Below are 13,690 nucleotides of genomic sequence, written 5' to 3'. Positions count from 1 at the left end.
CACAGCCCTATGTTTCCCACAGCCCTATGTCCCCACAGCCCTATGTTTCCCACAGCCCTATGTCCCCACAGCCCTATGTTTCCACAGCTCTATGTCCCTATGCTATGTGGGGACACTATTCTATGTTCCTCAGGGTTGGGGGACCATAGAGCTGTGGGACCATAGGGCTGCTCATATATATATATATATATATATATATATATATATATTAGTGTGTGTGTGTATGTTTAAACTCCCCTCTCTATTTAACCTTCTGTTAAAAAAAGAGAAGAACAACACTTCCTGAATGTAGCAGAGTCTGAACACCACAGACAGCAGACAAAAGGCAAAAAACAAGTGACATTAGAAGGTAATATTCTATATTATGGTCTGTCACTGCATCCATGAAGAATCCACATCGCGATGCAATGATTACCATAAATTGGTGTTTAATAACGTATCATAATGAAGGAAAACAAAATAGTTTGAAGCTTAACATTTCATTGGGGAAGGACCCTCAGACCCCCTGCTTAATATGTGTCCCCCCAAAGCACCATTCTGAGAGGGAAACCCTGCTTTAGTAACCAGCAATTGTGCAAAAACTTGTGTTTTACAAAATTCCAAATGTCGGTCGTGAAGTTTGGGGTCCCCTGCTGGAGCTGCTGCCCTCTCAACACGACACAGGGTCAGCAGACAAAGACGGTTAGTCGTGATGCCGCCACCTATGACCTGCATCCACTTACCTTACTCAACTCTTCACTGTCACTTCCAGAAAATAAAATAAAATTCGATTTTTTTTTTTTTTTTCAATTTCAGTACAACCTTAAGTTAGATGCAAAGCAGAGAAATTTAGATGTCTAAACAGAAATCGGACTAAATGTAACTCACCCTGCTTTTTTCTCCCTTGGTCTCCTCCTGCAGCTATAGAGACTGAGAGCACGAGTTCAGGGGAGGACCTGCTTGTCCCCAGCCCCCCCTCACCTCCGCCTCCACCGCGCATCTACAAGCCCTGCTTTGTATGTCAGGACAAATCTTCAGGATACCACTATGGAGTCAGTGCCTGTGAGGGCTGCAAGGTAAGCAGCTAAACATATGAGTGAGCCACACACTACAGCACTCATTGAGGCTAACTGGGCCGCTGGGCTGCAGGCCGCAGCCAGAAACCCCCCCCAATGAAAAATAGCTACGTGAGACTACTGAGTGTTTGCATAACGTGCAAGCGATGAGGTCACAACCTTTGCACTTCTCTTAGTAAGCCTCTTTGCTTCATCTAATCCTACCCACACACACATACACACACACACACAAACACACACAACTAATCTGTACATGCAATTAGTATTTGTGTGTGGGTTTTTGTGTGCTTGTGGTGAAGTTTATGCCCTGACACATACACTGTCCTGTTACCAGCTGCCCATCAACAATAAATAGCACGCGTTTGCAGTAGTGATCATTTGTTCTTTTTTCTGATACCAGTACTGAAACGATACTTTATAAACGATGTCGGTGGTGTGACGTGCAAACGAGCGCGTCAATAGGTCCCGCCAGTCTAGTTTGTCCAACACCTCTGACTACGGCAGTGGCGGCGGTGTTTCAAAGTGGAGCGCGTCTACACTGTGTCTTTAGCTGCAGGCTGTTGTACGTCCTGCTGTTGGAACCCTTAAGAATAAAATACACGTTAGACCGTTTGTGATGATAGTTGTCGATAGTGCAGTTCTGGTCCACTGTCGTCCCTGTTTCTACTGTAGGTTAAAACCACAGCACCTTGGTCATGCCTTCATATCTTCATTGTCAGGGTTTCTTTCGGAGGAGCATCCAGAAGAACATGGCGTACACGTGTCACCGAGACAAAGTCTGTGTCATAAACAAGGTGACGAGGAACCGGTGTCAGTCCTGTCGACTGCAGAAATGCCTCGACGTTGGCATGTCCAAGGAGTGTAAGTACAGTATGTAGATGTAGTGCTATTCTGAGTGTGGAGTAAAGAACTGATTCATTGAGTTGAATAATGCAATTTTTAGATAATGGGCATCGGCTGATGCATGTGCTCATGAGGCCATAAAATGACTGCCTTCAACCAGCTAAACTAGCAGACCGGGCTTGAGAAATTAGTGAATGTGCATCACCAGTCCCCATTCCTACTCCCGACCAGTAAAACACTCATCAGATTTGTTATTTAGTTTGGTTGTGGAAAGGTAACTAAGAAAGTGTAAGTGTGAAGTCTTTAAAGGTCCACACAAACGGATTGTGCATTTTTCAAAACTATGCAACCCAAACATAGAAAATGCAGACAATAACAGTAGAAAATAAAGATTCACTTTAATTTAACAATTTTGTATCTCCTGAAATTGGTATTATACCGTATATCGGCCATCTGCCGCCCTGCCCTCTAAGCATCGGCCATGGAAAAAATCCATATTGGTCACCCACTAGAGCAAAGTGTGGAGAATGGTGAGCTTCCAAAGGCACTTTTCTGCAAAGGGTTAATGTTTGTTAATGTTTTAAATTGCTTTTTAGTCATAGCAATAAGAGAGCCGAGCCGAGTGCACTAAGTGACTTTTAGACTTCAAGCAGGAGATGCAATATGGCTAAATGCTTGTCTCAGGCCACACAGTGATGTGTATCAACCTCCATATTAGTCTCCCTCTGGTGGCCACCACCACCAGTAACTTATGCATAAAATCTACTCGACTCGCCTCAACTCTACTCACCTTTTTTGGTTTTCCATGATGTAAAAAAGTCCCTAATACCTGCTAACAGCTACTTTTTGTAGTACTGACTCAGTCAAGGTTCCAAGCAAGCTGAGGTGGTAGCAAAAGGTGACCTAAAAACCTACTGACTGATATTCTTAATTGATGCAATGAGAGATCTTAAATTGCAGTCCCCTGGTATGTGTGAGTGTATGTGTGTGTGTGTGTGTGTATATATATATATATATATATATATATATATATATATATATATATATACATATATGTGTATGTGTATATATATATATATGTGTGAAATTGGGAAAAAAGGAAAAGTTGGAAAAAAGGTAAGAAATGGTAATATATTGCATTATGTTTAAAATCCCGATAACATCGTATCGTGACATGGGTATCATGATGTTATCGTATCATGAGCCCCCTTATATATCAGGCATTTCCCATAGAATAACCTCAGTGCCTGGCAAAGGCCAGTGTCTTTCCCAAATCCCAAGGTGTCTTTCAGTTGCACTTTGGGATTTACAACAGAGTAAAGGCCAGTGGGAAGCTGTCATGTTTGAACTTTGAAAAACTTCCAAAGAGCAGCCTCGTTATCCTTGATTTAAGATGTCAATGCAAGCTGCTGCATAAACCTCTGAGCTAAATCTTCCAATCTGTACCCACACCCCACCCTAACACCAGTGGTGCGAAATGACAGAATGAAGAAGAAGAAGGAGGAGAAGAGGCAGGGAGAGACAGAGATCTACGTCCTGTCAGCCGACACAGAGCAGATGATTGAACGAGTCCGCCGGGCCCATATGGACACTTTTCCCTCCCTCTGTCAGCTGGGAAAATACACCACGGTACGCACACCAACACCAACAAGCTTAATTTCTTTTTAAAGAAGATGAAGATATTCTTAATAGGTAAAAGAAAAAACATACTAGTAAAGCCAATGCTCTGTAAGTGATTTCTTCAGCTTTTAAAAAAGAAATGTCTCTGCTTTTTTATTCTTTACCTGACCCCAAACTGCAGAGCAATAGCTCGGAGCACCGTGTCCCTCTGGATGTCAGTCTTTGGGACAAGTTTAGCGAACTGTCCACCAAATGCATCATTAAGACGGTGGAGTTTGCCAAGCATCTCCCTGGTTTCACAACGTTAACCATTGCTGATCAGATCACCCTGCTCAAATCTGCCTGCCTCGACATACTAGTGAGTTCAGCACATAAACACACATTTAAGAACAATTTTTCAACAAAGACAAACCCTCCACATTTGGAACTACACAGTTGCAGTACATCAGAGAGTTATGTATAAAAAGGATGGGTTTTTTTTCTGCTTTCGGCTATCTTTTCGCCTTTTCTTAGATTCTAAGGATCTGCACCCGCTACACCCCAGACCAGGACACCATGACCTTCTCCGACGGTTTGACTCTGAACCGCACCCAGATGCACAACGCCGGGTTTGGACCGCTCACAGACCTGGTGTTCTCCTTTGCCAACCAGTTGCTTCCGCTGGAGATGGACGACGCAGAGACGGGATTACTCAGCGCCATCTGCCTCCTCTGTGGCGGTACTGCACTCCATTTCTTAGGAATATCAAAATTGAAATAATTACTAAAAGAAAATCATCAAAGAATGCAGAGTTGATTTGGTGTTAGTGCTGTGGTGGAAGAAACATGTAAGGACATTGTTTGTGTGTGTGTGTGTGTGTGTGTGTGTGTGTGTGTGTGTGTGTGTGTGTGTGTGTGTGTGTGTGTGTGTGTGTGTGTGTGTGTGTGTGTGTGTGTGTGTGTGTGTGTGTGTGTGTGTGTGTGTGTGTGTGTGTTTGTGTGTGTAGATCGTCAGGATCTGAAAGAGTCAGAGAAGGTGGATGTTCTTCAGGAGCCAATGCTTGAAGCCTTGAAGGTTTGACAGCTACTTATTGTTATAGTACTAATCTGTTAATACATGTTTTAGCTCCAGAGTGAGACATCTCACTAGTTTTAGCTCCAGAGTGAGACATCTCACCTGTTTTAGCTTCAGAGTGAGACATCTCACTAGTTTTAGCTCCAGAATGAGACATCTCACTTGTTTTAGCTCCTAAGTGAGACATCTCACTTCTATACTATCTTTGTTGGGAGTCACACATGCACAGTAGCTAGCTACTAGCTAGAAGCGCTAACGGTTAGCCACCTTGTTCTCAAATGCAAAACACTGTTACAACACACAAGAGTTCACCCTAATCTCCAAAAGATATTGTATAGAACTACTCCCTGTCCCTTGTCTGCTGGTATTCCACGGGAAGTTGGAAGTGTCCCTCGTTTAGAAGAAGTCTCCCAGCTAACCCTGCCTTGCACTGACTGAAGTTGGAAAAACAGCTATCTTATGTGGGATTAGCGTGTGGAAGCCCCAGAGACACAAAATAACACCCCAAATCCAAGAAACAGGGATTTGTTTCATAACATGTGACTATATGTAACGTTTACACGTTTCTGATACTGTGTAATGGTCCAACGGATGATCATAAAGGACCCGTAACAGCAAACGAGACTACCAGTGAAAACAAGTCCAGGTTTCTATAGTTTTCATTATTGCCTCTGCCTGGGTCTAATTTTTCCGGTAGACGGCGCTATAGGGCACACTTCCTGATGGTCACAGACTTTTACTGAACACCGGAAAAGCCTGTGTAACTGAGTCTGCAGGGAAAAGGTTGCAGGAGATGTATTTATGTAGGCCTAATTGTATTTTAATTTTATTTTAGAAGTTGTATTTATCTGGTGTAGTTAAGGAAAGGAAAAGACGACGGGCAAAACCGAGTCATTCTTGGTCAGGCATTCAACAGATGGAGATAATTACAGGATATTTTATTATTCAAAAAGGTCCCAAAATCTGCCCTCAGGTTTGTTTTATGTCTATTTAATTTTAAAAAAAGAATGAAGTTGTATTCCTTTTAGTCTCTGTAGTCCGTGTTTGTGTGGGCCTACTATTTTCTTTTCCCTTGTCCCCTGTACTTGTGGAAAGTGTCGGTGGGTTTCATGTAATGTGCTATATTAATCTATGCTATTATTAGGTTATCTTGTAATGCTTTGCCTCGTGACACCGGTTTAGCTCACAGTACATCCAAAGTGAGCTAAGTTACTTGAAATGCAATGATACATCTGTAACGTATTCTCTCATTGTAAAGGAATGATTTTCTGTCTGCGCCAAACATTCATCGTGACCATATGAGCTCTCAGTAACACTAACTCAGTAATCTACACTGAGCAATACAGTACCATAAAGACCAGAACAGCAGGTGTGATAAAAACACTACCACGTTCGTCCAGAGCAGCCGCTAGAATCAACACAAACTGAAAGTTACATGCAGATATAGTCACTTTAAGAAGAAGGAAACACCTACCTTAAAGAATAAGGCTGCAGGATTGTATGTATGTGTATACATATAAATATATTAGTCCGTCTCTCTAATTTCATCTTTTTGACTTCCCTACCATGTCTCTGTCACTCAGCACGAAGCCTATTTGTTGTAACTGAAGGTAGATTCATAGTTAATTATGTACTGTAGGGTGTTAAAAGGCTCAGTAATACATCTGGTCACTCTTTTTGTTTTGTTTTTGCAAACGCTCCCAAACAGAATTGAATTGCTCTATTGTTTGGTACATTTGTCAGGGTCAGATTACTACACATTTGATGCTCTAGTGAGTATTTGGGGCAGTGGGATTGTGTATGTGGGATTGAGTCAAAATAAACTACAGTGTGCATGTCACCCAGTGCAAAAGGGGGCTCAATCATGTGTTTTTAGTAGTGGTTGGACAACAATGAAGCTCTGTAGCAAAGAGGAATATGATTCAATTCAATATTAGAGTCAAATCATAACAGACGTTATCTCAGGACACTTATCTCAGGACAGAGTAGGTTGAGACCTCACTATAATGTACAGAGACCTAGCAATTCCCCCCTTAGAGCAAGCATTTGGTGCGACAGTGGCAGGGTAGAACTTCCTTTGAACAGGCCTAGACGTCAGACAGACTCTGGCACTAATGGGTTGGGGAAGAGGGAGATACACAAATATGACTCATATTAATAATAGCAGTGGGTACGAGAGAATGACAGGATTAACAGTGGCTATTATTGTAACACTAAAGATAATAGAACTATGACTAGTAATATTAGTTGGAACTCAGCACCAGCTGGAACCACAATCCAAGGAAAGAAGTCTGTAGGAAAGAAGGAAGCTATGTTAGTGACATGAATACACTCAGATGGAGAGAGGAGGAGCTGGGTCATAGGAAGCCCCTTGGCAGTCTAAACCTATCATGTTCAAGGTCAATACATTGTCAACACAGTTAATTAGGGTTCAAACTGCAATCAAGCCCTTCTATGTTTGTCTGTTTAAGTTTTTATTATTAGTATTTGTTGTCTGCCGGGCCGGCTCAAATTCCCATGAGCTAGAATGAGCTAGAAACATGAAACTTGGGGGAATAACTGGAAATGTGCTTCTATAGAAATATGAACCCAATCGGCCACAAACTTTGAAATGCCCCGCCCCCTACACTGTAAGTCCAACTGACTTGCACTTTCTGTGCTTTTATGGCTGGTCCGCGTGGCGTAGATAGATAGAGGATGGCATGTCCTATAATTTTGGTTCCTCGCTAAAGAGGTGGAGTTACCATACCAGACAGCGATGGAGAAGACTAGCACTGCTTCCCTAGCTACACCAAACTTCCTAAGCTGGCTCAGAAAGTGAAGCCTCTGGTTGGCTTTGCTTATAATGAGGTTGCTCTTCACCTCCCACTTCAGGGACTGGCCTATAGCAGCATAACTAAGAGCTGGCAAACTTTATCAAAGAGGAGCGTTCTAAGTTTAATCTTTAATGTGGTTATGTTTTGTGGGATTTAAAGAATATATCCTGATCAAAGATAACTCTGAGATTCCTTAGTGGTGCTGGAGTCCAGGGCAACAGCAACTGATTAGTTTCACATTGCTTACGATAGATATAATTGGGTATCACTACATAACAGTGAAAAGTGTTTCCTAATAATACTGCCTAGAGAAAGCATATACTTCATAAGGTAAACAAAATTGGTCTGAGCACAGAGCCTTGTGGAACACCATGGATAACTTTAGCTTCCATTGAGGATTCGTTGTTAGAACAAACAAATCAAAATCAATGTGATAAATAGGACTTAATCCGTCTTAGTACGGTTCCCATAATACCAATTAAATGCTGTAGTCTCTGCAATAGGATGTGAATAAATCAAATAAAATAAATATATAAATAAGATATAACAGGCTTTGGATTCATTGTTGGTTTTGGTCTTTTCACCATATGGGGCACGGCAGATATTAGAATAGAAGCATGGTAATTTGTCAAAAGAAGAAATGTATTAGTCCACGGAGTAGAAAGTTGTCCAAAAAAGGAAACAGTTACAACTGGGAAAAACACGCAAAATGACTCAATGGTACAACTCGGACAGTAACTCAATTAAAATAATTTTTAAAAGTCTGCAAAGAAATGTTCAGTACACAGGTTATCATTCTTACGACTAGGCCATATGGGTTCTTTCCCTCTTTTTTCATGCAGGCTGATGAACTCATTGAGAACAATTACTAAATTAACATTTCATTGTCCACCCATTTTGCATTAATTATGGCATTCTATCCCTGTTTCTATCCATGTCTATTTTCATGTGAAGCACTAAGTGCATGTCATTTCCTTACTCTAAAGCAATGAGCTGGATTGCTTCTATGAAGGGTACTATACAAATAAAGATGATCAATATTATTATTATTACCAAGGCTGAATTTGAATAAAAAAAAAATAAAAGAAAGGCTACCAGTCCCAAAAGTGAAACGTAAAGGTTGTCACGTTGAGAACGGTTGTTCACCCTCCTGTCCCATTCATATTTACTCACGTGAATTCCAATAACCATGATGAAAATAGGGTTACATCTATGCAAGATTGGCATAACGTGTCCTACAAATTTACTGCACATACTGTACCTATCATCATTCTTAAGTTTCAGACATGGGGAATTAAAATCATCATCTGGTGTAAAAACGTCTCATATCCCCATATCCGTTTTGCGGGTTAATAAGCTGATTATGAACAACCAAATTGTGTTTCCCTTTAAATGTTAATGTTATCCCAGTGTGTCCTGTGCTAAATGAGATAATAAAGGATGCATTGAAACACCTTTCCTTATTCAGAGAAATGGACCAGCTCCTATCGTGGCGGCCGCTTAAATACTTCCAGGTCACTTCACTCAATCAGGGACCTTCCCACGCAAAAAGGACAATTACATTAAAGGACTACACAGCCACAGACTAAGGCCACGTTCATACGTACCACCAAACAATCCCCCCCCATCTTCCCGGCATTGGTTCAAGAATATTTGCATCAACTGATCCATTTGTAAATAACTCAGCACTCTTCTTCACGCTCCAGGCCTGTAGGCGGCACTGTTTCTGCTCCACAAATAGAAGAAGAGGCCAAGAGAGAGAGCCAAAAAGCTGAGCTTCTGTGTGGTTGGCCCCTAAATACACTAGGGAGGGAACGAGGGACAGGTAACTAGGTAACAGGAAACTAGGTCGGGGCAGAGGATCACACAAGGGCAGGAAGTGAAGTGATTATAAACCAGAGGATAGGTGAATACATCAAAATAAAACAGGAAAGAACGAATCACTAAATACATAAATTAAGGAGCAGAGCAGATCGGTGTCAGGTCTCTCAGCATCAGGGGGAATGTTAGGGTAATAATAGCTGATTTATATTATATACATTAATATAAAGAACTGCTTTTCTTTTGTGTGTGCATAGATCTATGTGAGGAGGAGGAGGCCTGACAAACCCTGTATGTTCCCCAAGATCCTGATGAAGATTACTGACCTCAGGAGCATCAGTGTGAAGGGTGAGACACATCGGAGGGAGGTCGGCGGCTCGATCCCCGGCTCCTCCGGCCACGTTCGAATTCATGGAACAGCAAGAGACTCCGTTGTTTAAGACCATTTAACAAAGGGCTCTGTGATGGGGGTGGAATCCGCGGCCTGCCTGTCTCATGCACGCTCCAGAGAGAAAGAGAGAGAGAGAGAGAGAGAAGACTGACGAAGTATTTCTGTCTCCCGTTGTGTTGTTTTGCCCTTTTATGGACATGATGCGTAAAAATAGATATTAAAATCTATTCAAACCTCTGGTTCTTTTGGAACACATTTTGGAACCCTAGACCTGGGACTTAACCTAGCTCCACCTACTTAAAGACATAAGCTCTTATCCTAAACTTTTTTCTTTTTCTTTCACAGGAGCAGAGCGAGTGATCACACTGAAAATGGAGATACCCGGCTCCATGCCTCCCCTGATCCAGGAAATGTTGGAGAACTCTGAGGGACTGGAGGGGCACGGAGCAGGGGTAGGGAAAGGGAGAGGAGAAGGCAGAGAAGAGGATGAAACAGAGGTCGGAAGCCGTTGTCCAAGTCCGTCCCCCAAATCAGTTCGCTCTCGCAGCCCGAGCCCCGTGCCCCACTACCCCTCTCCTTCTTCGCCCTCTTCTTCCTCCCCCGCCACCTGAAGTCCTACACCCTGCCCTTATGCTCCACACAGCACCTCCTCTCACCCCACCGCACGGCGCGGTACTGCCAGAACACCATCTGCACAGCAGACTGAAAGAACTGCACCTCATAACAGATGATCAGGAAGAGAAAAGGTCATAAACCCTCTGGGTTACCGGGGACGTGTCCCAGAAACCCTCAGGGTTACCGGTGACGTGTCCCACGAACCCTTAGGGTTACCGGGGACGTGTCCCACGAACCCTTAGGGTTACCGGGGACGTGTCCCAGAAACCCTCTGGGTTACCGGGGACGTGTCCCACGAACCCTCTGGTTTACCGGTGACATGGTTGGTCCATGACGTTAATGAAACTCTCTCGGTGGTGTGAGGCTGAATGGAAGCAGGTAAGCTACGCTGTGAGGACCAGACATCATGGTTTTACATTACAGGTTCATTATGTGCAGACTGTGGGAACCTAAATGAAGAAGTTTGGAGACTCTGAAATTCAAACGGACTGCTGAAGAGGATTCCTATTAAATCACACATCTTCTCCCTTATGAAAAGTCATGTATAGTACGCAGAATCAGTATGTGTAATATATTGTACATAAAAAAAGTGTTAAAGAAGTTAGTCGGTGTAAGGCGGACTTATACAATAAGATATTTTCCTAAATGTACATGTGGGTTTATAGACTGTATTTACCAAACACAGCCCCCCCCCACACCCCTCACAGACATATCTGGGGAAATATTAATCCTTGACTTGATTTTCTACCACTGGACTCAAACATGTCTACGTAGCTTGGAGACTTTCTATCTTTTTGGGCAAATGCATAAATGTATGTCTTTGCTTTGCTTTGCATCATCGTTATAGAAATATATTTAGTTTGTTTCCCTGAAAGACGGCGTTTACGCCTCTCAAATGACGCTGAAACAGAGCTTTTCATTTAAAAGTAATTACAATGTCTGCGCGTTGGAAGACACACTGGGATACTAGAGGTAGGGCTGCTGGATTATGGAGAAAAAAATCATAATCACGATTTATTTTAAACAAAAATTGACATCTGGATTATTCAACTCTATAACATGTTGACTTTTGGAAAGATGTTGCATTTATTGAGGTTGACATATCAAAAGTGAAAACACCTTGACACTTCCCTTGATACTTTTCCTGTCTTGCACGTTACATTATTAAAAATTTGACTTGCAAAGTCATTTTTTTGTGTCAGTTTTTGTGATCGTTAGTTGGTAAAAATATCATTAATTGCACAGCCCTAACCAGGAGTACACACACCACCTCACAAGAGGTTTCCCAACGATTCATCTACAGGATTGCTCCGGTGCACTAACCCTAACCCTAACCCTAACCCCGGAGGTCCCACTTTACAGCCGGATGTCCGTCCCCGGCCTCTGTCTCTGTGTTGGCGTTCTAACCTCTGGAGGATTTCTGAGGACTGGTCCTCAGGTCTCCGCAGGGTAAATCCAGACAGCTAGCTAGACTATCTGTCCAATCTGAGGACTATGGTTACCTGGTCCTCAGGTCTCCGCAGGGTAAATCCAGACAGCTAGCTAGACTATCTGTCCAATCTGAGGACTATGGTTACTTGGACCTTAGGTCTCAGCAGGGTAAATCCAGACAGCTAGCTAGACTATCTGTCCAATCTGAGGGCTATAGTTACCTGGTCCTCAGGTCTCTGCAGGGTAAATCCAGACAGCTAGCTAGACTATCTGTCCAATCTGAGGACTATGGTTACCTGGTCCTCAGATCTCTGCAGGGTAAATCCAGACAGCTAGCTAGACTATCTGTCCAATCTGAGGACTATGGTTACCTGGTTCTCAGATGTCTGCAGGGTGAATCCAGACAGCTAGCTAGACTATCTGTCCAATCTGAGGTTTCTGTTGACGACTAAAACTACTTCTGAAGGTACACATGTTCCACCAAAACAAATACTTTTCTGAGACTATTTAGCAGAGGCACCGTGTCTCAGTCCGATGGTTAGCCCCGCCCAAGATGATTGTGATTGGTTTAAAGAAATGCCAATGAACAAGAGCAGGTTTTTCTCCCATACCAGAATGCAGTGTGGACTAGCCAGACCTTCCTCCGCAGCTCTATGGAGGAGGGTCTGGCAATGCGAGACTAACAGCACCCCGTTGGGGAACCACAGCTATCCAGCTCTGCAGGATTATTGTTTCCTTTTATTGTTTGACAGGTGCTGCCCCAAGATGTATCCAAGCTGTATTTGGTTTTTATAGTGTGCACCACTAACTGCCACCGTCTCACTACAACGCCCCCTACTTTGTCAGGTACAATGTCATGCCAATTTCATTTGTCATCTTTACCTCACTGGTAAATATGAAAATACAGGGAGTTAACAACATGTATGATGTCCTTCTATCTTAAATAATGTGTGTTTTTTGTTAAAACATGAGTATATATATTAGACATTCCCATTTCCCATTCTCTTTGTTTCCAGGAATTGACCCTGGCCGGAGCCCATCTACAGAGAGCCTCTTCTTTCCTTATTAAGAGCTGGATTCCAACAACTTAAAGTGCTGTTTGAGGGTTAAGACTTGGTTTTAGGGTTAGGGTTAGAACTAGGTTCTGGTTAGGGTGGGGGAAGGTTACGGTCAGGCATTTAGTTGTGATGGTTTAGGTTAGGGTTAGGGGCTAGGGGTCCCCACAAAGACAATGAGACACACTGAGTGTGTGTGACTATTTAAAACATTAGCATACCGAACTTCTTTCTAGCTCTATTGACAGGGAGAGCCGGACCTGTCAGCTGGGTGGTCGATGCCTCGAGAGGAGTAAGGAAGTGACTCAGAGCTCGCCGTGAAGCAGTCTCTGGCCGTACCACGTGTGTGACGTCATTTACATTTTAAAAGTTTATTAATTCATTTATTTATTTTAAAAACTCAGCAGTGTGTATTAGCACACACTGCTGATGCACACAAGGCTGGTGTATAGCCTGGAGCGTCCCATGTCATCCGTCCCGTTTCATGCGGTCTCGTCTCATGCGGAGACGTGTCCAACGGCAAATCCAGAGGGTCCAAAATGCGAAATCGCAAATAATTCTTTTTTTTTTACTAAACCTGTCTATAAGATAAATGCAGACTATCATACTGATGAATAAAAATACTCAAAATATATGTTTCTAATGTGTCTAGAAAATAAATGCAGATTATAGGTAAAATAAAAAAATCCTTCTGCCATCCCAGAGTTTCTACTTTTCTAAATAAAAGCTCGCATCTGGAATAAAATACTAATATCTCTCTTACTTTTCAAAGTAAAAGCTCACGTCAACTATCTAATGCAGGGTTGTCCAAAGTTTTTTTGGTGAGGGCCAATACAGAAAAATAAGCAAAGGCTCGGGCCACACACTACAGGCGACATATTGACACATGATTACTGTGTGTATTTCTAACTCATGTGAAGAACATTGCTCTCAGTGGGAGCAGTGATGCTGTCCTTTGGATTGAAGGATGGCTGGGATGTCAGGAGAAAG

General features: G+C 42.6%; 1 protein-coding gene and 1 long non-coding RNA gene across 2 annotated transcripts in view; one reads left to right on the top strand and one right to left on the bottom strand.

Moving 5' to 3' along the window:
* The window catches only part of LOC117958473 (retinoic acid receptor alpha-A-like), a 19,326-nt gene extending 8,987 nt beyond the window's left edge, over nt 1-10,339 (top strand). The window contains exons 2-9 of the mRNA XM_034894896.1: nt 901-1,055; nt 1,775-1,916; nt 3,367-3,527; nt 3,700-3,876; nt 4,032-4,236; nt 4,504-4,571; nt 9,466-9,556; nt 9,945-10,339. Of these exons, the coding sequence (XP_034750787.1) occupies nt 901-1,055; nt 1,775-1,916; nt 3,367-3,527; nt 3,700-3,876; nt 4,032-4,236; nt 4,504-4,571; nt 9,466-9,556; nt 9,945-10,210 (1,265 nt within the window). The 3' untranslated portion in view covers nt 10,211-10,339. The remainder of the gene's footprint in view (nt 1-900; nt 1,056-1,774; nt 1,917-3,366; nt 3,528-3,699; nt 3,877-4,031; nt 4,237-4,503; nt 4,572-9,465; nt 9,557-9,944) is intronic.
* LOC117958474 overlaps nt 4,845-13,690 on the bottom strand; it is a 19,468-nt gene continuing 10,622 nt past the window's right edge. Inside the window, exons 3-4 of the long non-coding RNA XR_004659729.1 lie at nt 9,077-9,080; nt 4,845-5,027 (exon numbers count right to left, since the gene is read on the bottom strand). This is a non-coding gene — a long non-coding RNA (uncharacterized LOC117958474). The remainder of the gene's footprint in view (nt 5,028-9,076; nt 9,081-13,690) is intronic.

This window comes from Etheostoma cragini, chromosome 15, assembly GCF_013103735.1.
Source record: "Etheostoma cragini isolate CJK2018 chromosome 15, CSU_Ecrag_1.0, whole genome shotgun sequence".
In the NCBI taxonomy this organism is placed as follows: Eukaryota; Metazoa; Chordata; class Actinopteri; order Perciformes; family Percidae; genus Etheostoma; species Etheostoma cragini.
This window is presented reverse-complemented; position numbering and strand designations above follow the sequence as displayed.